Source organism: Galeopterus variegatus, unplaced genomic scaffold (genome assembly GCF_000696425.1).
Source record: "Galeopterus variegatus unplaced genomic scaffold, G_variegatus-3.0.2 Scaffold162, whole genome shotgun sequence".
Taxonomy (NCBI): Eukaryota; Metazoa; Chordata; class Mammalia; order Dermoptera; family Cynocephalidae; genus Galeopterus; species Galeopterus variegatus.
In genome coordinates, this window is record NW_007726273.1 from 699539 (window position 1) to 720881 (window position 21343).

Here is a 21343-nt window from a genome sequence, read left to right on the forward strand (position 1 = left end):
GAAAAGATGCTCAACATCATTTGCCATCAGGGAAATGCAAATCAAAACTACAAAATTCACACCCACTAGAACAACTATAATAACAAAGACAGATAATAACAAGTGGTGGGAATGTAAAATGGTGCAGCCAGTTTGGAAAGTCTGACAGTTCCTCAAATTAAACATAGAGTTACCATGTGACCCAGCAGTTCTAGGTATACAAGCGGTCTTCAAAAAGCTCGTGGAAAGATTCATATTATCTTTTAACTCCATTTTTCCATGACTTTTTTTTTTTTTTCCTTTTTGTCTTTTTCCGTGTCCGGCAACAGATCGCAACCCTCAGTGTTGCCCCCGTACTGGGCCGGGACCGGCAACGGGATCGCAACCCTTGGTGTTGCTCCCGCGCCTCGCTCAGCCAGTGAGCAGGAACCGGTCTGTATGTGGGATCCGAACCCTCGACGGGAGCGCCGCCGCGCTTCCCAAGCGGCGCACTATAGCAGTGCACCACCGGGCCGGCCCTTCCATGACTTTTTTGAAATACCCTCATATATACAAGAGAATTGAAAATATATGTTCACACAAAAATTTGTACATGAATGTTCATAGCAACATTATTCACAGCCAAAAAATGGAAAAATCCAAATGCCCATCAACTGATGAATGAATAAACAAAATGTGGTATATCAACACAATGAAATATTATTTGGCAATAAAAGAAATGAAGTATTGATACGAGCTACACATATGGTATTCCATTTACAAAATATGTTCAGAATAGGCAAATCCATAGACAGAAAGTATATCAGTGACTGGTTAGGGCTGAGGGGTTGCAGCAGGGGGCAATAAGAAGTGACAGCTAATGGGTATGGAACTCCTTTTAGAGGGAGAAAAATATTCTAGAATTAGATTGTGATGGTTGCATAACCCTGTGATACACTAAAAACCTCTTAATTGTGTGCTTCAAAAGGGTTAATTGTATGATATGTGAATTATATCTTTTTTTTTTTTTTTTTGGTGGCTAGCCTGTACAGGGATCCGAACCCTTGATCTTAGTGTTATCACCACTTCATTCTTAATTACAGGTAGATAGCAAGGGGTATCTGTTGATCAGCATATATGGTATCTTTGTATCAATTTTAAAAAGGTATCGCCCCCTCCCCCAAGATAAACCATCTTGTTCAAGGTCACAGAGCAAGTTGGTAGTAACCAAAGTCCCCCTGCTTTCAATCCTTCAGTCTGGTCTGTTTCTTTCCTGGCCCCCATCAGACTGTGGCCCCAGCCTGGACAGACAGGAGGCCTGTGGTCAGTGGCTGCCCTGTTCTGGGTATAGGGATGAGCAGTGAGTGTCCTTGGCCAAACTGGTGCTCTCTTCCTACACCGTAGCCCCTGCTGTTGACGTGTGGCCCTTGTTCTGTTATGGAGACCAGTAGTGAAGGCTCCTTCTAAAGCTAATGTTTGAGGGCCTGGGTATGACGATGCTGAGGCCCTGCCATCAAGGAGACACCTGCCACTTCTGCTCCTGGCACTTGACCACCTGGTCTATCAATCCTGGGCTATGGACAACTGCTACGATATCCCCTATGGCTGGCATGTGGATCTGGCACGCTGGTCACTTCCTGACAATTACAATTTGGTGGCCCCCAAGTCTTGAGGTAAGAGCACAGAAAGGAGGTTCTGATTCACTCTTACCTTTGGCTGTGTTTTGGCTTATGAATGGGGAAGGCATTAGTGCCTGGAATTTATAAACTTGAGTCAGTTTTTGAGTACCCTTCTAGAATATTCTATGGGAATTTGAGGACTTATGTGTAACTTGGCCCAAAGGGGAGCATACTAACTACAGGGCTTTGTACCATATTTTTCGGACATCGTTCAGTAACAGATAGGCCTCATTTTTTAAAAAAACACCTGCATAGTGTATTTCACAGTGGTTAGCCTTAATTAATTAGTCCTCTGTCAATGGACATTTAGGGTGTTCCAGAGTTCTTTGTTACCACAAAGTTTGCTGCATTGAATATTCTTCTATCTTTGATTTTGCAACAGAAGTGGAAGAAGAAATCTGTGGTGTAAATTATGAGATGTACTTGCTGGGGTCCAAGGCTATGTGCGTTCAACTTTTTAAGTATGATTAAATCATCTTCCCAAGAGGCTGTACCAATTTACACTAAATGTGGGGCCTCCTTTTTGTTTTTCCATTTTTGGTCTTTGAAAAATTATTTTAAAATTGTTGTATAGCCTTCCAGAGTACGAATACAACTGGAAAGTTATTTAAGTCTATCCTTTCCCACTGTTTTGAATAATCACATTTACCATAAAAACTAAACTCACAGAAATAGTCAGGGCTGTTTTTGAACACCCCCACTCTCTCTCCATTATTTTTGTGCCAATAATAGCCTGTTTTTACTCCAGTATTTGCTGTTTATGAAGCATATCAAACACATCAACTCTACTGTTTTAAAAAAATTTATTGCACATGAACTTTGGATTCTCAAGTTCTGTTTAAAAAATCCTTTAGAGGGCCACCTGTGGCTCACTCGGGAGAGTGCGGTGCTGATAACACCAAGGCCATGGGTTCGGATCCTACATAGGGATGGCCAGTTCGCTCACTGGCTGAGCGTGGTGCTGACAACACCAAGCCAAGGGTTAAGATCCCCTTACTGGTCATCTTTAAAAAAAAAAAAATAATAATAAAAAAATAAATAAATAAAATAAAAAATCCTTTAGGATGGCAAGGCATTTAAGGATTAAACTGGGGAGAATCAGCTTCTTTTAAAGAGTCTTTCCATTCAGGTACATGGTATATGTCTCCATTTACTTAGGTCTGACCTCATATCCTTCAGGTTAGAGATAACGTTTCTTGTGAGGCTTACTCCTTTGTTCTGTGTGTTTTGTTGTTGTGAGTGGAAACCCTTTTTCCTCCAAGTATATTTCTAATTTGTTATTGCAGTGTACAGGGAAGGTTAATTTTTTTTTACCTCAGTTTATTTTCTATAAAAGGACAGTAGAACTACTCAGTAAAAGGTTTCCATGCCAAATAAGTATAGGCTAAACAAAGCTAAACAGATTTGCTCACTGCAGCACTTAATACCTCTAATACACTTTTGGTCACCAAGAATCCCCAAAAAGGGCACAGGGAATTTTCTGTACTTGGCCTTGGAACCCTTTGTGGCAAGACATCCTAAAACATACTTTGACAAACAATGTATACAAAGACCCTTCTAGTTTCTAATCTGCCAGGCCAGGGGTCTCCACTGAACCTTATCTGATGCCCAAACTCCCACCCCTGCACCCCAAACCAGAACACAGAAGACAGCCCAGTGTCAAAGTGAGTGCTTTAATGATGTTGCTCAGAGAGAACCACGTCTCTCACAGCAGCTGTCAGCCTCTCAGTTGGGCGACAGCTGAGCTAATTGCTCAGGGGCAGGGATCTGGAGTCTAAAGAGTGAGCTGGAGCAAAAGGAGTTCGGGAAGCACCCTGGGGTGCTGGATTCCTGGGAGTGTGGGGCTTGGGGGGAGGCACCGGCTTCAGGCTGGCCCCTCTTCAGGCATTCCTAGCAAAGCCACAAGGGGCTCCAGGGGCGTGGGGGTCCCGATGGACACGGGGTGGGTGCGTTCGTGCTTGCGCAGGTCACTGGCACTCAAGAAGGCCTTGGGACAGTGAGGGCAGGTGTAGGGGCGCACAGAGCTGTGTGTGCGGCTGTGCTTGCGCAGCCCGGCCCGGTCTGAGAAGCTCTTGCCGCACTGGGTGCAAGGAAAGGGCCGGAGCTCCGGGTGTGAGCGCTCGTGCCGCCGCAGCAACGTCAGCGTGGAGAAGGTCTCCTTGCACTCGCGGCACACAAACTGTGGTGGCTTCTCGTCAACCTCCTCACCCCCCACCTCACCTGCCCCTCCCAAGGGACCAGGAGCCTCCCCAACACAAGCATCCTGGCACTCCACATGCTCCACCGTCATGCCCACCACCTGCCACTGTGTGGCCATCACACCACCTGGCTCCGGGGGTAGCTCTAGCAGCCCTGTTGGAGGGTCCCCTAGTTCCGTACCCGCTGCTGGGGCAGCTGAGCCCTCACCTGCCACGCCCACAGGCAGCGCCAACCCCACTACCAGCTCCTGCTGTGGGGGAGCCCCTGCAGCCTCACTGCTACGATGGGTCCGCTCATGCTTCCTCAGGCTTGATGAGACCACAAAGGACTTTCCGCAGGCATTGCAGTGGAAGGGGCGCTCCCCGGAGTGCACGCGGCTGTGCTTGGTGAGGCTGGCGCGCTCAGCGAAGGCACGCCCACACTCCTCGCAGCGGAAGGGCCGCTGGCCTGAGTGCACCAGCGCGTGTCGCTTGAGGTCCCAGGACGCCACAAAAGTCTTGTCGCACTGCAGGCACTTGAACGGCCGGTCGCCTGTGTGCACGCGCCGGTGCATGGCCAGGTCTGCCGGCTGCCGGAAATCCTTGCCGCACTTCTCGCAGCGGTAAGGCTTCACGCCCTCATGCGCACGCTGGTGGCGCCGGAAGCTCGAGGGGTCAGAGAACATGCGGCCGCAGCGCGGGCACAGGAAGGGCTTCTCGCCCGAGTGGGTGCGCTCATGGCTCTGGTAGGAGCTGAGTTGCGTGAAGCCCTTGCCGCAGGCCGGGCAGCGATAGGGCTTCTGCGCTGCGTGGATGCGCTGGTGGCACGTGAGTGACGAAGAGCGGGAGAAGCTCTTCCCGCACTCAGAGCAGAGGAAGGGGCGCTCACCAGTGTGGGACCTGTGGGAGTGTGGAGGACCGGGCATGAAGGTGACAGCCCCAGAATCTGAGCTGCGCTGCCTGTCTTGGCTGTAATTTAGGGGTTCCCTAAACATCTCTGGGAGCATCGGTACACACAGGACTGCACCCCAGAGTAAGAAACCCCTGTGCACATCAAAGACCTGGGCAGGACAGGCCCCACCCACACTCCCTGTGTACCACCAAAGACCCTCTGACCTGCCAAACTTCAAAAGCTGCCCCGTTCCAGCAGTTCAGGAGCCTAGGCCACTCTGACCCCACCCTGTTCTCGGGGCTCCATCTCATGGTGGTCTGCCCCGCCCTCATGCCCCATCCCTATCCAACCTGGGGCACCAACTCTTCCCACCTGCCCAGCCCCTCCCCGAGGTCGGCCCCACCCACCTTCCCATTGGCTCATTCTACTCTTTGAGACTCCACCCCAGGCCCAATTGGCTACAGCCACCGCCGTCGTCCCCGCCCCGGACCGGCCCTCACCGCTCACCGCTCGTGGTTGCGCAGGTCCTTTAGTTCTGCGTAGGCTTTGCCACAGCGCTCACAGCTGTAGGGCCGTAGCCCCGCGTGTGTTCGCCGATGCTTGCGGAACACTGAGGGGTCGGCGAAGCTCTTGCCGCAGTCAGCGCAGGTGTAGGGCCGCTCGCCGGTGTGACCGCGCTGGTGGATCTTGAGCTTGGAGAGCGCACCGTAGGCCTTGGGGCAGTGCGCACAACGGAAGGGCAGCTCGCCGGCGTGCGAGGCCAGGTGCACGCGCAGGCACACAGGCTGCATGAAGCGACGGCCGCACTCGGGGCACGGGAAGGGCTTCTCGCCCGTGTGGCTGCGACCGTGGCTGCGCAGCTCGGGTGCCGTCTTGTAGGCCTTGGGGCACAACGGGCACGCGTAGGGCCGAGGCTTAGCTGCTGATCCAGACAACTTGTCCCCACTGGCTTCCTCCGCCTTGGCTTCTGTCTCCGGCTTTGGCTTCACCTCGGCCACCTCCTCCGTGCAGTCTGCAGACCCGTGTGTTGCAGCATGGCGTGCTGCCCTGGGAGCGTTTGGAAATGTCTTGGTACAGGACAGGCACTTGTAGCGGCGGCCACAGCGCTTGTAGGCAGGGGCTGGGGACCGGGCCTCCGAGGCCTCCACCTCCATGGCCTTGGTGGGCGGGGCTTCTCTGTAAGAGAAGAAACATTAGACCGAAGCTACATCCCTTCACCTTTCTTCAAGGCCTCTCTCCTAACCAAAGTGAGGCCTCAGAGGAGGCCCTATCTTATTTGCATTTCCAACCTGGGGCTGCTCAGACCGAACTGGGACCCCACATCCTTCCTGCCAAGCATTCCTGGCTCTGATACCCTGCGTTCAAGTTTCCACTCTAATTTGCTCGTTGACAGAAAGGAGTTGGACCAGGTGACCTCAGAGAGGCTAAGAAAAGAGGCTGGGGTCACAAAAATTCCACCTGCCTTTCCCTTCCCAACCTCTGGACGTTTCCAAACCCTGTGGCATTCCCAGAGGCCCAGGTTCCATTTCTGTTGCCATCTTCCTTCTTTGGCTCAGTGTCCAAGGACTCTACCCAGACACAGTGTGCTGTGCAAGGCTGCAGATGCAGAGGGTACCCAGACATGGGCCTGGCCTGAAGGTCTCCAAGCACCCAGGGAAGACAAGCCTGGGTCCAGAAGAGGGTGGAGCCAATGGGCTAAATGTGGTGGTTGGCAATGTCTGGAAGTGATAGGTCCCCAGCACATGTGTTTTGTCTTTCCCTGCTGGTTGGTTTGCTCTCAGAGACAGCAACTGTTCACACAGAATTCTGGTCCTACACAGCTATGAGGAACTCCACCCCAGACAGGAATCCTGGTCCACCCTCTTCTCTGGAATCTCTGTTGGACTCCCGTCCCAGTAACTCTGGTAATGGGAAGCTCACTCTCTCTCAAGGCAGTTTGAGCCACTGCTAGCAGTTAGAAGCCTCTTTCTGGGCCGGCCCGGTGGCGCACTGCTACAGTGCACCACTTGGGAGTGCGGTGGCGCCCCCGCCGAGGGTTCAGATCCCACATACAGACCAGCCGCTCACTGGCTGAGCGAGGTGCGGGCGCAACACCGAGGGTTGCGATCCCGTTGCCGGTCACGAAAAAAGACAAAAAGGAAAAAAAAAAAAAAAGAAGCCTCTTTCTGAGTCATAACCGATATATCTGACCTGGTGTGGCCTCCTAGGACACCAGCTCGAGCTGTGGTCCCTACTTTCCAGTCCAGGGCCCAGACACCCTCCATCCAGCTGCTCCTGGGGATCACAGTTGGAAGCAAATAGGATTAATGGCTATATTAGTCTTAACACCAGCTCATCCTCCCTGGGAGATGAAGAGAAGAGGATTATGGTGGATCCACTTAAGGAGTGTTCAGCAGCTGCTGCTAGGGGAGGGAGATGAGGGGGGTTCCCAGAGGCTAGGAGGCCTAGGTTCCACTTCCAGCCCCATGGATAACTTACTATGAGACCTCCATGAAACTGGTGCTTGTTTATAGGCCTGTTTCCTCATCTGAACTCCTCAGGGGTTGGTGGCTTCTAAGTTATGACACAGGAGGGAGTTGGAGCTGCGCTGAGCCAGGAGGGTGCTGGGGGAAATACAGGAGCCCCTAGGGTGAGTGGCAAGGGCTGCATCTCTCGGGTCAGCACCTATCTCCCTGGAGGCCCTGCCTCAGTCCTCCCCACTGCCCTCCCCCACCTCCCCCAATGTAGCCAGAGAGTTCTCCCTAAAGTACCATGTCATGCTTCCTGTTCTCTGCTCAAAAACTTTCCATGGCTTTCATCATACCATGCAAGTTCTCAGGTCCTTCCTGGTTGTTCCAAATCCTATCAATCCTTCATTTGAGCCCCACCTCCCCCCAGGAAGCTCTTCCTGCATCTCTTTGGGTTTTGGCCGAAACCACACACAACTGTTCTACCCTCAGCTTGGTTATTTCACTTTTCCCATTAAATCCTGGGGCTTGAAGGTGAGTTAAGGGGCTTAAATTCTAACCTCAATGGTTTTTATTCCTCCTAGTTTCCAGGGGATCTTGGGATCCCTCCCTGTCTCTGGATGAGGCATTCACTACCTCCTTTCCAGACCAACTCTGGAGTCTGCCTGATAAAGTTTCTCCTTAAAAAAAATGATAGCTTGCATTTACTGAGCACTTGCCCAATACAAGGCAGTATCCTAGGCTCTTTATGTGTTTTAACTCACTGACCCTTCACAGCAACACTATGAGAAAAGTTCTATTATTCCCTTTCACAGGTAAGGGAACCGAGGTCTAGAAAAACAGTATAGCATTATGGTCAAGTGCACAGCCTCTGAAGCCAAACTGCCTGGTTTTGAATCTTGCCTCCATTACTTGCCATCTGATGTAACTTTGTGCAATTTATTGTGTGTTTTAGAACCTCAGTTTTCTTATCTAAAAAACAGAGGTAATGACAGTACTTCTTGTAGGGCTGGGTAAGGATTGAATGCGACAAGAAAAATTACTGCCCTCAATTATTGAGTCTTCTTAGAACCAGACACTTTGCTGAGCATTTGACTCTAATTCTCTCATAGCTTCCCGAGATAGGGAATACTGTCCCCATTTTACAGATGAATAAGTTAAGGTTCTAAGAGTTAACTGACTTGCCCACAGTCATACTGCTGGGATTCATACGGATAACACCTGAATCCACATGTTTTTTTTTTTTTTTTTTTAAAAGATGACCGGTAAGGGGATCTTAACCCTTGACTTGGTGTTGTCAGCACCACGCCCAGCCAGTGAGCGAACCGGCCATCCCTATATGGGGTCCGAACCCGGGGCCTTGGTGTTATCAGCACCGCACTCTCCCGAGTGAGCCACCGGGCCGGCCCATGAATCCACATGTCTTTATCTCTTTTTCCTTTTCTGTGGCTGGCCATTAACAGAGATCAAATGCTAGACCTTGGCATTATTGGCACCGCACTCTAACCAACTGAGCTAACTGGCCAGCCTTGAATCCAGGTGATTAACTTGCCTCAAGTTGTTGGGCCCTTGTTTAGTGGTCTGGGGCCTCCCCGACTTGTTCGCTGCTTGAGCCAGCCCCACAATGACCAGAACTCTGATCTCAGGTCCAAATATGTCTTCTCTCATCCTTGCAGAACTGCCTTGAAACCAGAGCCACCACCCTTTATGACTCTGTTACCCTCTCAGAGGACTAGGCCCACTGATTCTGAGCTATGGCCTCTAGACTGCCCCTTGCTGTCTTTGAACCAGAGACCAGGTAGCTAGAGGAGTACATCCTTCTTCCTAAGGCGCTTCCCATGGGAAAAGGTAAGGGAGTGCCAGACTGATGCCAGCAGGTGCCCAGCTCCATGAAGAGTACAGGGCAAGGTAGACTAGGCCTCTGTCTAACTAGGCCTCACCATTAACTCCTGACTTCATTGTTTACCCAGGACTCTTCTACCCACCATTCCCTAGAGTAATGTTTCTCCAAGTCAGGTCTGTGAAACTCTTGCATCAGAATAATCATCCAGGGATCTTGAGGTAGGACTCAGGAATCTGTACTTTATTTATTTATTTTTTTTATTAAAATTTTTTTTCAAAAGATGACCAGTAAGGGGATCTTAACCCTCGACTTGGTGTTGTCAGCACCATGCTCTCCCAAGTAAGCTAACTGGCCATCTCTACATAGGGATCCGAACCCGTGGCCTTGGTGTTATCAGCACCCCACTCTCCCTAGTGAGCCATGGGCTGGCCCTAGGGATCTGTACTTTAAACACACTCCCTGGATCATTCCAACCAACACTTAAGAACCAAACACAAGGGCCAGCCTGTGGCTCACTTGGGAGAGTGTGGTGTTGATAACACCAAGGCCATAGGTTTGGATCCCTATATAGGGATGGCTGGTTGGCTCACTTGGGAGAGTGTGGTGTTGATAACACCAAGGCCATAGGTTTGGATCCCTATATAGGGATGGCTGGTTGGCTCACTTGGGAGAGTGTGGTGCTGACAACACCAAGTTGAGGGTTAAGATTCCCTTACCAGTTATCTTTAAAAAAATAAAAACCAACGAAACACACATCCTTAGGCCTTCACAAGGTCCTAGAAGAGAGGCATTTTTACTATACCTCTTTGTCAGATGCTGAGATTAAGGTCGCTAAAAGGGAAAAAACTCACACAAGGATATGTAATTAGTAAAGGAGTCCAGACTGAAACCCAAGTCTTCAGGCCCAAGGCTGGGTTCTTTCTCTACCAGTCTTCATTCATTCAAGTTTTATTAGCTAAATCATGAGACTTCCAACTGTTCCCAGGACAAAGGCCAATATCTTTTCCATGACCAGCAAGGCCCCTCTAACTCCTGCTTACCTCCTCTCCCACTACTCTCTCCATGGCTTCCGAAGCTCCACCCTTTATTCTCCTCAAAGAGCCCCATTCCTTTCTACCTTAGGGCCTTTGCATGAGCAGTTGTCAGACCACTATTACCCCAGGATCTCTGTGTAGCTGTTTCTTTAGTTTCATGTGGGCCTTAGGTCCCTGTCGCCTACTCAGAGGGCTTTCGTGACCACCTTTCTTAATGCTGTCTGTATCCCTGCTGCTCACTCTCCATCTCCTCCACATTAATGTCCTCCTTCTTAACTTCCTTTATGGTGTCATCTGGATAACATTCCTTGCAAGCTTACCGTGGGCCAGCTATCATTCTAAGCATTTTATGCACATTACTCAGACTACTCAAGCTAACCTCACATCTGCCTAGAAGTTTGTTAAGTATTGAATGTTTGTGTCCCCCCCCCCATACCCAATTCATATACTAAAGCCCTTACCCACCTTGTGACTGTATTTGGAGATAGGACCTTTATGAAAGTAATTAAGGCCCCCCCTTATGACCTCATTTAACCTTAATTCCTTAATAGGATTAGTATTCTTATAAGAAGTAACACCACAGAGAAGCAAAATAACTAGTTAACTAGTCATGGTCACAGCCAGTGACCTACACATCTTATGGTTTTGTTGTTAATTCTCTGTCTGCAGCACCAGAATCCAGGCTGGCAAAGAGCCAGGAAACCTGATTATCTGCATTCTGCATCCTCTACATCCAGAACCCTGTTTGGTGACCAAAACAAACGTAATGAATCAACCTCAGATGGAATTCGAACCCTCTGCCTCTGCCTCCCCAATTGTAGGACTCTGTGAGAATGTCAGTCAACAACTATACATCAGCTGAATTTTTCAGCCTTTCCCAGTTCACAGGGTCCAAATATCACCCTAGTATCCCACAGTGGGTTCACTGCTGTGGTGATGGAGCCTTGTCTTTGCTTCACTACTGGCTTAGGAGGGTGATGAAGTTCTGCTGTTTCACCAGGGATGCAGAGATTCAATTCCTGTGCGGTGCCATAACACCAAGGTCAAGGGTTCAGATCCCAGCACCAGCCAGCCTCCAAAAAAAAAAAATCCAATTCCCAAAAAGCTTAGGCTAGGACGCTGGGGGCAGGGATGAAGTGATAGAGCAGACACTTCAGTCTCCCCATCTCTAAACAAGTCACCACATAGGCCTCAAAGGCCAGGACAAATCTGGTGAGTTGCCGGAACAGTGCAGAGATGGCCTCCTTGGCCTCCAACCTGGAAAGTTCACAAGTTGATCCCAACATACTTTTCCAGCCTCAGCTCCGGGGGCAGTGTCCTTCTCCCGACAGCGACCTAAGGTCCAGCCACAGTTCTCAACCGTCCCCACCTCCATATGCAGTCTCCTCTGCCTATGGAGCCCTTGCTTGTCTTCTCCCATGGGAAAACTCTTTTGCATCCTTCAAATACCTAGCCCCTGCCCCAGTGCCCTCGGGAATACTTAGTGGCCAGCAGAGAGGTAAGCGCTCCACGGCGCTCTGGGCTCAATTCCCTAATCAGTAAAATGCGGCCCCTAACGCATGTGAAGGAGTCTGAAGGGCGTTAGGGTCTACAGACGCGCTGAGGAGGGGCCGAGAGCTGCAGAAACCCTGCTCCCCTCGCTCCCTGCCACCGTCCAGGTCGGCACCCCGAGAGACAAGCAGCCTTTACACGGCCCTAGGTTGACTCGTCTCGGAATGAGCCCTCGGAAAACGTGGCCTCGGAGAACGTGGCAAGGAGTGAGCGAAAAACAAGGGAGTGAACAAATGAATGGACGGAGGGCCAAATGTGGACAAAGGCCTGCAAGATGGCGTTCTTTAGGACCGCGGGAGATGCATCTCTGCCAATCCCTTGATTTTAGCTCATTGAGACCTGTGCCAGACTCCTACCCTACAGAACTGTAAAATAATAAACTCGTGTTGTTTAAGCTAAGCTTGTAGTTTTTTTACAGCAGCAATAGGAAACTAATACATAGAGTGACTTGAGATGGGCCTTGTCATGTCTGAATAGTTCCCAGGAAATTTTGGTCAGAATTGTTCACCTGAAATCATCACAATAATTGGATTTTTTTTTCTTGCATGTTTTGGTATTTTACATTTTTAGGTGTACCGAATGTATAGAATATCACTTATGCCAGGAATGTTTTGATAGCTGCTGCCATCTTTCTCACACACTGGGACAAAAGCCCACAACATGGCGGGCTCTAGGACCCCAGGGCCAGCCCCGCGCAAGACCGGCAGCCGCGCGGGCCGAGCCTCGGTCTCCGAAGAGCCGGCCCGCGGAGACAGCCGGCGGGTTCTAGGACCTGCTGGGCCGGGAACCTGCCCGGGGCGGCTCGCCGTCCGCCCCGCCCGCGCGGCTCGCGCCGGGGCAACACAGTCCGCCTTCAGCGCCCACAGGGAAACTAAGGCCAGATCGGATTGCAGTCGCGCGGGAACCGCCGGGGGCCTCCGCGGCTTTTCGCTGGCTTTCCCTACCTGATCGGACTCAGGCTGGCTCCGTGGTGTCAGCGTCGGCTCTTCGCAGGGATGGAGCCCGGGACACTACCAGAGGGGTCGGCGCTAGGACCCAGCAGGGGGCAGGGGAGGCGGGGCCGGCGGCGGCGAGCGGAAATGGAAGAGAGCTTTCCCCGCTAGGCAGGAAGGAAAAGTTTACGGACTACATCCAGCCTATAGTGGCGGAGAAACATCCTGCAAGGCGTCTCTGTGGGTACCAAGGGTAGGGGGCGCCGGCCAGGTTGAAGGTATAAACCCGGCTGTTACTAGCCTGGGGCCAGGTCACCGGAAGTGTCTGCAAGGACTAGAATGTGGGAGGGCAGAAAGGCCCTGCTCAAGCTTTGTAGTATCTAAATCCGCTTATATTCCACATTTCCTTTAATAACATGGAGTGAATTTAATGACAGTTCCTCCATTTGTCTTGGGGAGAGTCTTTCAAGGAGCCCCACAAAAAGCGTCACCAAGTACTGTGACCGGGAATGCAGAATTTTTCCCTCTTCTGTTTATTCAATGTGCACCAGAACGATTTTTGCAGTTTTTGCCGGAAGTGTGGCTAAGGTAGTGCGTAAAAACACCGCCCTGTGACCTACGTGGGCGGAGTCAGAGTGTGAGGTGTGGCTGTGTAGAAGGGCTGCTAGGAGGCGGGACGGGAAGTGTTCCCGAGGCGGAAGTCTCGCGGGGAAGCTTTTGCCTCTAGGACACTTCCTGTTTCCTAGTAACAATAGGAAGTGTCCGCGGAGTTGGGGGTAGAATTCTGGCTTGTGCCAGCTGTGCACTCTTCCCTTTACTTCCTTCCTCCTCCGCTTCTCCTTTCCCTCTTTCCCTTTCCTCCTACCTCCCGGGAGCCCCGACTGAGTGTGCGTGTGTGGGAGCGCGAGAGCCCCCCAGAGCCACCCCTCGGGGCGTGCAGCTGCAGTTAGGATAAGGGTCCCAGTGCGCAGGCGCGCTCCCGTTCGCGGTCCCCAACGGACGCGCCCGCGGCGGGAACAAGAAGGAGCCGCCGGTGCGAGGTAGGGGTTCTGAGAGGAGATTGGCAGAGGAGATTGGCAGAGGAGATGAGTGAGACGAGAGGACCTCGTCTGTAGTTGATTAGGGGAGGGGACTCTTGAGCGAAGAGCTTTGTAAGGTGAGAGTTCGAGGGATGAGTGAGGGGTTTTAGAGTCAGAGATTGGAGTTGTGTTGGGGTCCCACGGGAACATGGAGTCAGAGTCGGAAAAGGCCAAGGTGTTGTAGGAGGCATGAGGTACTGGAATTGAGAGGGCACAGCTTTGGAGTGAAGACTGCTCATGTGTAAACTGGGATAACAGGCATTGCGGTGTGTTGTGGGGATTAAATGACAAGATGAATATACTTAGCACAGTGATTGCTGTCACCATCAGTATTAAGTGAGGAGGCAGAAGAAAAAATGAGAAAGGATGTTGAGGGGCCATGGGAAAGAAAAGGTAGGGATGAAATGAAATTCCAGCCTGGAATGGAGTGGAATTTCCAAGATGGAAGATAGTTTGGGTTCAGGGGAAGTAGGTAAAGGAAGTGGCCATGAGAGTCTCTTGGAAAAGTGACCTTGTGACACTGAAAAGACTAGTGGCAATAAAAGAACAAGCCAGCTCTTTCTCTGAAGAGGGCCTCTAACCTCTCAGGTCCTCAGCTGTCAACTGGAGAAAGTAGTTGCTTTTTCAATGCTTCTAGGCTACTTTGTTTAGCTGAAGGGTGAAGGAGGAAGGATTGAACTTCTCTTATTGAGAAGCCTAGAAAGACTTCTGGTTTCCTTTTAAGATGTCACAGAAGATTTTGTTTGTTTCAGGATTATAAAGAGCAGAGGGTTAGGAACAGTAAGACCTTTTGGATCTGGTCTGAAGAACACGATAGTAGGTATGTGATCAGAAATAGATTGCATTCCTATAGACTTGTTTTCTTGTCTGTGCCTCTAGGGCTGACTTATCCCTAAGTCAGTCATATTTAGGGAGCTTGTGCACAGGGAGCCTTAAATGATGGTGCCTCAAGATTATTTCTACTGGAAAGCAGGTCTATGGGCATTGAGGCTTGGGGAACCTCTCAGTGACTTCTGGTGAACTTGTTGCTCATAGAACCTAGAGGCAACGTTAATTCAGGCCTTCCTTTTGACCAGTGCTCTCTCTTTCTAGGCCTTAGCTCCTCCACCAGAGGAAGATGCTGCTCCCACCTGTCTGCTCATCCTGAAGCTCCAGGTTTCTGCTACATTGCCCCATGGAGGACGCACCCCCCTCACTCAGCTGCTCCAACTGTCAGCGCCACTTTCCTAGCCTTCCGGAACTGTCACGGCACCGAGAACTGCTCCATCCATCTCCCAACCAGGACAGTGAGGAGGCTGACAGCATTCCTCGGCCCTACCGCTGCCAGCAGTGTGGGCGGGGCTACCGTCACCCAGGGAGCCTGGTCAATCACCGCCGGACCCACGAGACTGGCCTTTTCCCCTGTACCACTTGTGGCAAGGACTTTACCAATCCCATGGCCCTCAAGAGCCACATGAGGACTCATGCTCCTGAAGGCCGGTGCAGGCGCAGGCCCCCCCGCCCCAAGGTAGCCACTCCTCACCTCCAGGGTGAGATGGTTTCCTCTGACTCCTGGGGTCAGAGGCTTGGCCCTGGGGAAAGGTGGGGAAACCAGACAAAACATACTGAAGAGACACCTGACTTTGAGTCTAGACCTGACCCCAGGGCAGCTCTGGGCACTTGGGAAGATCCACACACCAGACAAAGAGAAGGCTGGGAGAGCCAGCCAGATCCCGAGGAAAGTGCAGAGGGCTGGGGGCCCACTACCAACTCTGCCAGAGCCCCCCCTCTCCCCACCCCAGCCAGCAGCCTCCTTAGCAATTTGGAACAGTATTTGGCTGAATCAGTAGTGAACTTCACAGCGGGCCAGGAGCCCACCCAGTCCCCTCCTGCTGAGGAGGAGCGACGGTACAAGTGCAGTCAATGCGGCAAGACCTACAAGCATGCTGGGAGCCTCACCAACCACCGGCAGAGTCACACCCTGGGCAATTACCCTTGTGCCATCTGCTTTAAGGAGTTCTCTAACCTCATGGCCCTGAAGAACCACTCCCGACTCCATGCCCAGTATCGGCCTTACCACTGTCCCCACTGCCCTCGTGCCTTCCGGCTCCCCCGGGAGCTGCTGGAACACCAGCAGTCCCATGAGGGTGAAATGCAGGAGCGGCCATGGGAAGAGAAAGGGATGCCCACCACCAATGGGCACACAAATGAGAGCAGCCGGGACCAGCTCCCTAGTACACAGATGCTGAATGGCTCTGGAGAGCTCAGCACCTCCGGGGAGCTGGAGGACAGTGGCCTGGAAGAATACCGGCCTTTCCGCTGTGGGGATTGTGGCCGTACTTACCGCCATGCTGGGAGCCTCATCAACCATCGAAAGAGCCACCAGACAGGTGTCTATCCCTGCTCAATCTGTTCTAAGCAGCTCTTCAATGCAGCCGCCCTCAAAAACCATGTGCGGGCTCATCACAGACCCGGGCAAGGAGCTGGGGAAGATGGGCAGCCATCAGCTCCCCTGCTGCTGGCCGAGAGCACCCACAAAGAGGAAGAGGTCCCCTCCACTACCCTGGACTATCGTCCCTATAAGTGCAATGAGTGTGGTCGGGCTTACCGCCACCGGGGGAGCCTGGTGAACCACCGCCACAGCCATCGGACAGGAGAATACCAGTGCTCACTCTGTCCCCGCAAGTACCCCAACCTTATGGCCCTGCGCAACCATGTGCGGGTACATTGCAAGGCTGCTCGCCGAAGTGCAGACCCAGGGACCGAGGGTCCCCCCAGCCACCTCAAGGTGGAACTCCCGTCTGACCCGTTGGGAGCAGAAGCTGCTCCTCACACAGCTGAGGGGCATGTGTGCAGACATGAAGAGGAGGCCACCGATTTCCCATCAGCAGCAGAAAGGACTGTACCACAGATCTGTAACACCTGTGGGAAGTTCTTTGACGACCTCAGGAGCCTTGAATATCACAGCCTGACCCACAGGGCAGGAGAAGGGGAAGATAAGACAGGGACCAACCTGTCACCTCCTCGCGCATTCGCCTGCCGAGACTGTGGAAAGAGCTATCGCCATTCGGGCAGCCTTATCAACCACAGGCAGACCCACCAGACAGGGGACTTCAGTTGTGGGGCCTGTGCCAAGCACTTCCACACCATGGCTGCCATGAAGAACCATTTGCGACGCCACAGTCGGTGGTGGAGCAGGCGGCATCGGAAACGGGCTGGCAATGCTGGCAATGGGAGAGAAGCCAGACTCCCGTCAGTGGGAAACTGGGCCCAGGAGTTGGAAGACCGTGAGAGCCTGGACTTTCCCCAAGATCCTTCAGGGGAAAGTCCTTGTGGGGCCAAAGGCAACTTGGAAAGTGATGGGGACTGTTTGCAGGCTGAATCTGAAGGGGACAAATGTGGGCTTGAGAGGGATGAGGCCTGTTTCCAGGGTGACGGAGAGAGCAGAGGGACTGAAGAAGGGCTAGAAAGGAAGGAGGCTTGTTTCCTTGACAACTTGGAAATCCCGGGCAATGAGGAAGGCAATGGGACTTGCTTCTCTAACGGCCTCACTGGAGTGGACGAAGACCAGAAACTGGCCACTGGCCGGCCTAACTCTTCTTCCCACTCAGCTGGAGCTGCCACCGCCTGGCAGGCTGAGGTCTCTCACACATGTTCTGACTGTGGGCATTCTTTCCCCCATGCCACCGGCCTGCTGAGCCACAGGCCCTGCCACCCACCAGGCATCTATCAGTGCTCCCTTTGCCCAAAGGAGTTTGACTCTCTACCTGCCTTGCGCAGCCACTTCCAGAACCACGGGCCTGGGGAGGCGGCCTCTGCGCAGCCTTTCCTATGCTGTCTCTGTGGCATGATCTTTCCTGGGCGGGCTGGCTACAGGCTTCACCGGCGCCAGGCTCACAGCTCCTCAGGTGTGGCAGAGGGCTCAGAGGAGGAGGGGGAAGAGGAGGGAGCAACAGAGGCAGCCTCCACCCGTAGCCCACCCCTGCAGCTCTCGGAGGCAGAGCTGCTGAATCAGCTTCAGCGGGAGGTGGAGGCGCTGGATGGAGCAGGGTATGGACACATCTGTGGCTGCTGTGGGCAGACCTACGATGACCTGGGGAGCCTGGAGCGTCACCACCAAAGTCAAAGTTCTGGGACTACCACAAACAAGCCTGCCAGTCCCCTGGGAGTGTCAGGTGATGCCATGGACATGGTTGCAGACAGTGTCTTGGAGGGCACAGTAACCTCTGTCTCTGGAGAGGGTGGAGACACAAAGTCTGAAGAGGGAGTAGGCACCACAGAGGCTGGCAGCCTTCGCAGACAGGATGCTGAAAGTTTGCTGGAGGCCCAGCCCCGCCCCTTTCGCTGCAACCAGTGTGGCAAGACCTACCGCCATGGGGGTAGCCTGGTGAACCACCGCAAGATCCACCAGACCGGAGACTTCACCTGCCCCGTCTGCTCCCGCTGCTACCCCAACCTGGCTGCCTACCGTAACCATCTGCGGAACCACCCTCGCTGCAAAGGCTCTGAGCCCCAGGTGGGCCCCTTCCCGGAGGCAGGAAGCAGCAATGAGCCCCAGAACATGGCAGAGGAGGGGTCAGGGCCGGCAGAAGTAGAGAAGCTCCAGGAAGAACTTAAAGTGGAGCCCCTGGAGGAGGTGGCCAGGGTGAAAGAAGAGGCATGGGAGGAGACCACTGTGAAGGGGGAGGAGGAAGAGCCAAGGTTGGAGACTGCAGAGAAGGGCTGCCAGACTGAGGCCAGTTCTGAGCGGCCCTTCAGCTGCGAGGTGTGCGGCCGGTCGTACAAGCATGCAGGCAGCCTCATCAATCACCGGCAGAGCCACCAAACTGGCCACTTTGGCTGCCAGGCCTGCTCCAAGGGCTTCTCGAACCTCATGTCCCTCAAGAACCACCGGCGCATCCACGCAGATCCCCGGCGTTTCCGCTGTAGCGAGTGCGGGAAGGCCTTCCGCCTGCGGAAACAGCTGGCCAGCCACCAGCGAGTCCATGCTGAACGGCGAGGGGGTGGGGGCACCCGAAAGCTGGTCAGGGAAGATCGGCCCTTCCGGTGTGGCCAGTGTGGGCGGACCTACCGCCATGCCGGCAGCCTCCTGAACCACCGGCGCAGCCATGAGACAGGCCAGTACAGTTGCCCCACCTGCCCCAAGACCTACTCCAACCGCATGGCCCTGAAGGACCATCAGAGGCTGCACTCAGAGAATCGGCGGCGGCGGGCAGGACGAAGTCGGCGATCAACTGTGCGCTGCGCCCTCTGTGGCCATGGCTTTCCTGGCCGGGGATCTTTGGAGCGACACCTGCGGGAGCATGAGGCAGAGACCAAACGGGAGCTGGCTAGTGGCCAGGAAGGCCCAAATGGCACAGAGGGGAACCTGGCTGCCAACCAGGGACAGGAGGGCAGGGCAGGTAGTATGGAGTCAGTACCCCAGCTGAAGGATGGGGCCTTGAGGCCAGACGAGCACAGTCTGAGCCCTGTCAAGGCATCAGGAGCCACAGAGCCATTGTCCTGGGGTGTGCAGAAGGCAGATGGGTGGCAAGGAGACCAAGGACTGGTGAGTCACGATGGAGGTTGGGTTCCTCAGGGCCAGGTACTGACCAAGCCAGAAGGCGATTCAGAGGACAGTGTCCCCAGGAGTCCTTGCCACCTTGTTGACAGCCAGTCCAATGGACCTGGTCTGAGTCATGTGGATGGATGGGACAATGGAGACAGTAGTTCTCAGCTCCAGTCAGAGAGTCACTCCTCTTTCTGCAGCCAGTGTGGCAGGACCTGCTGCCAGCCAGGGGGCCCCTTGAACCACCACAACACCCACAAGACAGACCGACACTATTGCATGCTCTGCTCCAAAGAATTTTTGGATCCTGTGGCCAGTAAAAGCCACAGCCACAGCCACAACCACATAGCTGCCCAGCCTTTTGCCTGCTCTGACTGTGGCAAGACCCTCCAGTCCCACCAGGAACTGGCCAGCCATCTACAGACTCATGCCAGGGGCTATAGTCAGGTGCCAACCCAGGTAGAAAAGGCCAGAGGTCCCAAAGTTCAGACTGTGGAGGACAAAGTGGGTCTCCCTGGTCAAGGGAAAGCCCAGGCGTTCCTATCAGAGCCCCCAAGAGCTCCAGGAGAGAGTGCTGAGAGAGCTAGTGGAGGGCAAGGTTTGAAGGCCACAGAGGCTGGAGACACAGAGCGGCCCTTCTGCTGTGCCCAATGTGGGCGTTCCTACCGCCATGCCGGCAGCCTGCTGAACCACCAGAAGGCCCACACCACTGGACTCTATCCCTGCTCCCTCTGCCCAAAGCTTCTACCCAACCTGCTGTCCCTTAAGAACCATGGGAGGACCCACACAGACCCCAAGCGCCACCGTTGCAGCATCTGTGGCAAGGCCTTCCGGACAGCAGCCCGGCTGGAGGGCCATGGGCGGGTCCATGCACCCCAGGAGGGACCTTTCACCTGTCCCCATTGTCCCCGCCACTTCCGCCGCCGAATCAGCTTCCTGCAGCACCAGCAGCAGCAGCACCAGGAGGAATGGACAGTGGCCAGCTCTGGTATGGAGGCATGAATGGGCTTGGGCAGAGAATTGAAGGGTCCCCAAAGGAGGTGGTCACAGAGTGGAGAGTGAAATTGGGCCCCAAGTGGGTAAGGGAGCAAGGAGTGAGAGAGAGTCATGGTTTCCAACAGGCGGCTGGGGCTTGGATGTGGAGTGAGAAAACCAGTTTAAGGATGCTGCCTTTTGAACAGCTGAGATATGAGCACCCAGGTCAGGTGGAGAGAGAGCCTGGTGGGCTAGAGCCATGCAAGGTGGGGATAGTGGTTGGGCAGGGGCAGAGGCAGCGAGCGGTCTGGGCTCCTCTGCCATGCTGTGACCAGTCATTTTGTTTTGGGGGGGAGATTTTTTTTTTTCCCCTTTAAGCAACCCCAGCCTGAGAATGCATATTTCCTTTTTAGGATCCAACCAAACCACCCTTTCCACATCTATCCCCCACCCCCTGCACACCTTTAACTGGAGGACTGAGTCACAGATAATTATTTCTTTGAAGCCATGCCCAGCTGTTGCAACCACAGCCATTAGCCCTTATCGCACGTCCTTTATCAGAGGAGATCTGGTGTAGTCATCTCCGCCCAGCCTGGTGGAGGATGAGGCTGCGGAGGAGTGGGGCAGCCTGTCCCTTCAGCAAGCCCTGGGCTCACTCTCTCCACCTCTAGAGAGAAGGACCCAGTCCAACTAGTGGCCACCAAGGGTGGGTGTCCCTGAGGTGGTGGGCCCTTGACCAGAGCTTGCCAAGGAAGGAGGGGTGATGGGTGAGAGTCCCCGGAGAGCTAAAGGGATGGCTTTCACAATAATAGGTTTTTCGTGACCTCAAGGAAAATGAGCAAGGAGCCAGTTAGCCATGGCTGGGAAAATTACTGGGAGTCCTAGGGGTTTCTGGGTTCTCGTATGGGTTCTGGAGCCATGGGTGGTGGGGAATGGCCCGCAGAGCTGGGAGGGGGGTACAAGCTGTGTGGGGGCTGCCCCCTCAGTCAGTGACTCCTCTCTCTCTCCCCAGGAGCCCCAGTGGCACCAGCAGCAGGCAGAGGGGACTTGTCATTGCCCTCTCCACCCACCCCCACAACCCCACTCTTGGACCCTTCACCCCAGTGGCCTGCAGACCTCAGCTTCTCCCTCTAAACTTCAAGTCTCCAAAGATCAGAATATTGGGGAGGGGGGTGCGGGCAGGGAGGGACTTGATCTCTATTTTTTGCTCAGGAGTAGTTTGGGCATCCGCATCTCTTTTCTTCTCTCC

General features: G+C 53.4%; 2 protein-coding genes across 4 annotated transcripts; one reads left to right on the forward strand and one right to left on the reverse strand.

Annotated features, from left to right (window-relative positions):
• Positions 1-3296: 3296 nt before the first annotated feature.
• On the reverse strand, positions 3297-13147 carry ZNF668 (zinc finger protein 668). 3 transcript variants are annotated; one of them, XM_008594235.1, is made up of 3 exons: positions 12526-13147; positions 5214-5882; positions 3297-4714 (listed from the first exon to the last, which is right to left on the reverse strand). In XM_008594235.1, exons 2-3 carry the CDS (start codon positions 5858-5860, stop codon positions 3502-3504), a joined length of 1860 nt encoding a protein of 619 aa, XP_008592457.1. In that variant the 5' UTR covers positions 5861-5882; positions 12526-13147; the 3' UTR covers positions 3297-3501. The 3 variants fall into 3 exon arrangements, with proteins under 3 accessions (XP_008592457.1, XP_008592467.1, XP_008592461.1); XM_008594245.1 differs by lacking the exon at positions 12526-13147 and adding an exon at positions 11319-11865; XM_008594239.1 differs by lacking the exon at positions 12526-13147 and adding an exon at positions 6242-6556.
• A 1476-nt stretch (positions 13148-14623) lies between these two features.
• On the forward strand, positions 14624-21316 carry ZNF646 (zinc finger protein 646). Its single transcript, XM_008594259.1, has 2 exons — positions 14624-20107; positions 21107-21316. Exons 1-2 carry the CDS (start codon positions 14767-14769, stop codon positions 21226-21228), a joined length of 5463 nt encoding a protein of 1820 aa, XP_008592481.1. The 5' UTR covers positions 14624-14766; the 3' UTR covers positions 21229-21316.
• The last annotated feature ends 27 nt before the right edge of the window (positions 21317-21343 follow it).

Excerpts from the sequence above, each read along its gene's own strand:
- ZNF646 (XM_008594259.1), top strand. The coding sequence starts at position 14,767 with ATGGAGGACGCACCCCCCTCACTCAGCTGCTCCAACTGTCAGCGCCAC. Across the intron at positions 20,108-21,106 it reads ATGGACAGTGGCCAGCTCTG|GAGCCCCAGTGGCACCAGCA; the intron begins GTATGGAGGCAT and ends CTCTCTCCCCAG.
- ZNF668 (XM_008594235.1), bottom strand. The coding sequence starts at position 5,860 with ATGGAGGTGGAGGCCTCGGAGGCCCGGTCCCCAGCCCCTGCCTACAAG. Across the intron at positions 4,715-5,213 it reads GACCTGCGCAACCACGAGCG|GTCCCACACTGGTGAGCGCC; the intron begins GTGAGCGGTGAG and ends ACACTCCCACAG.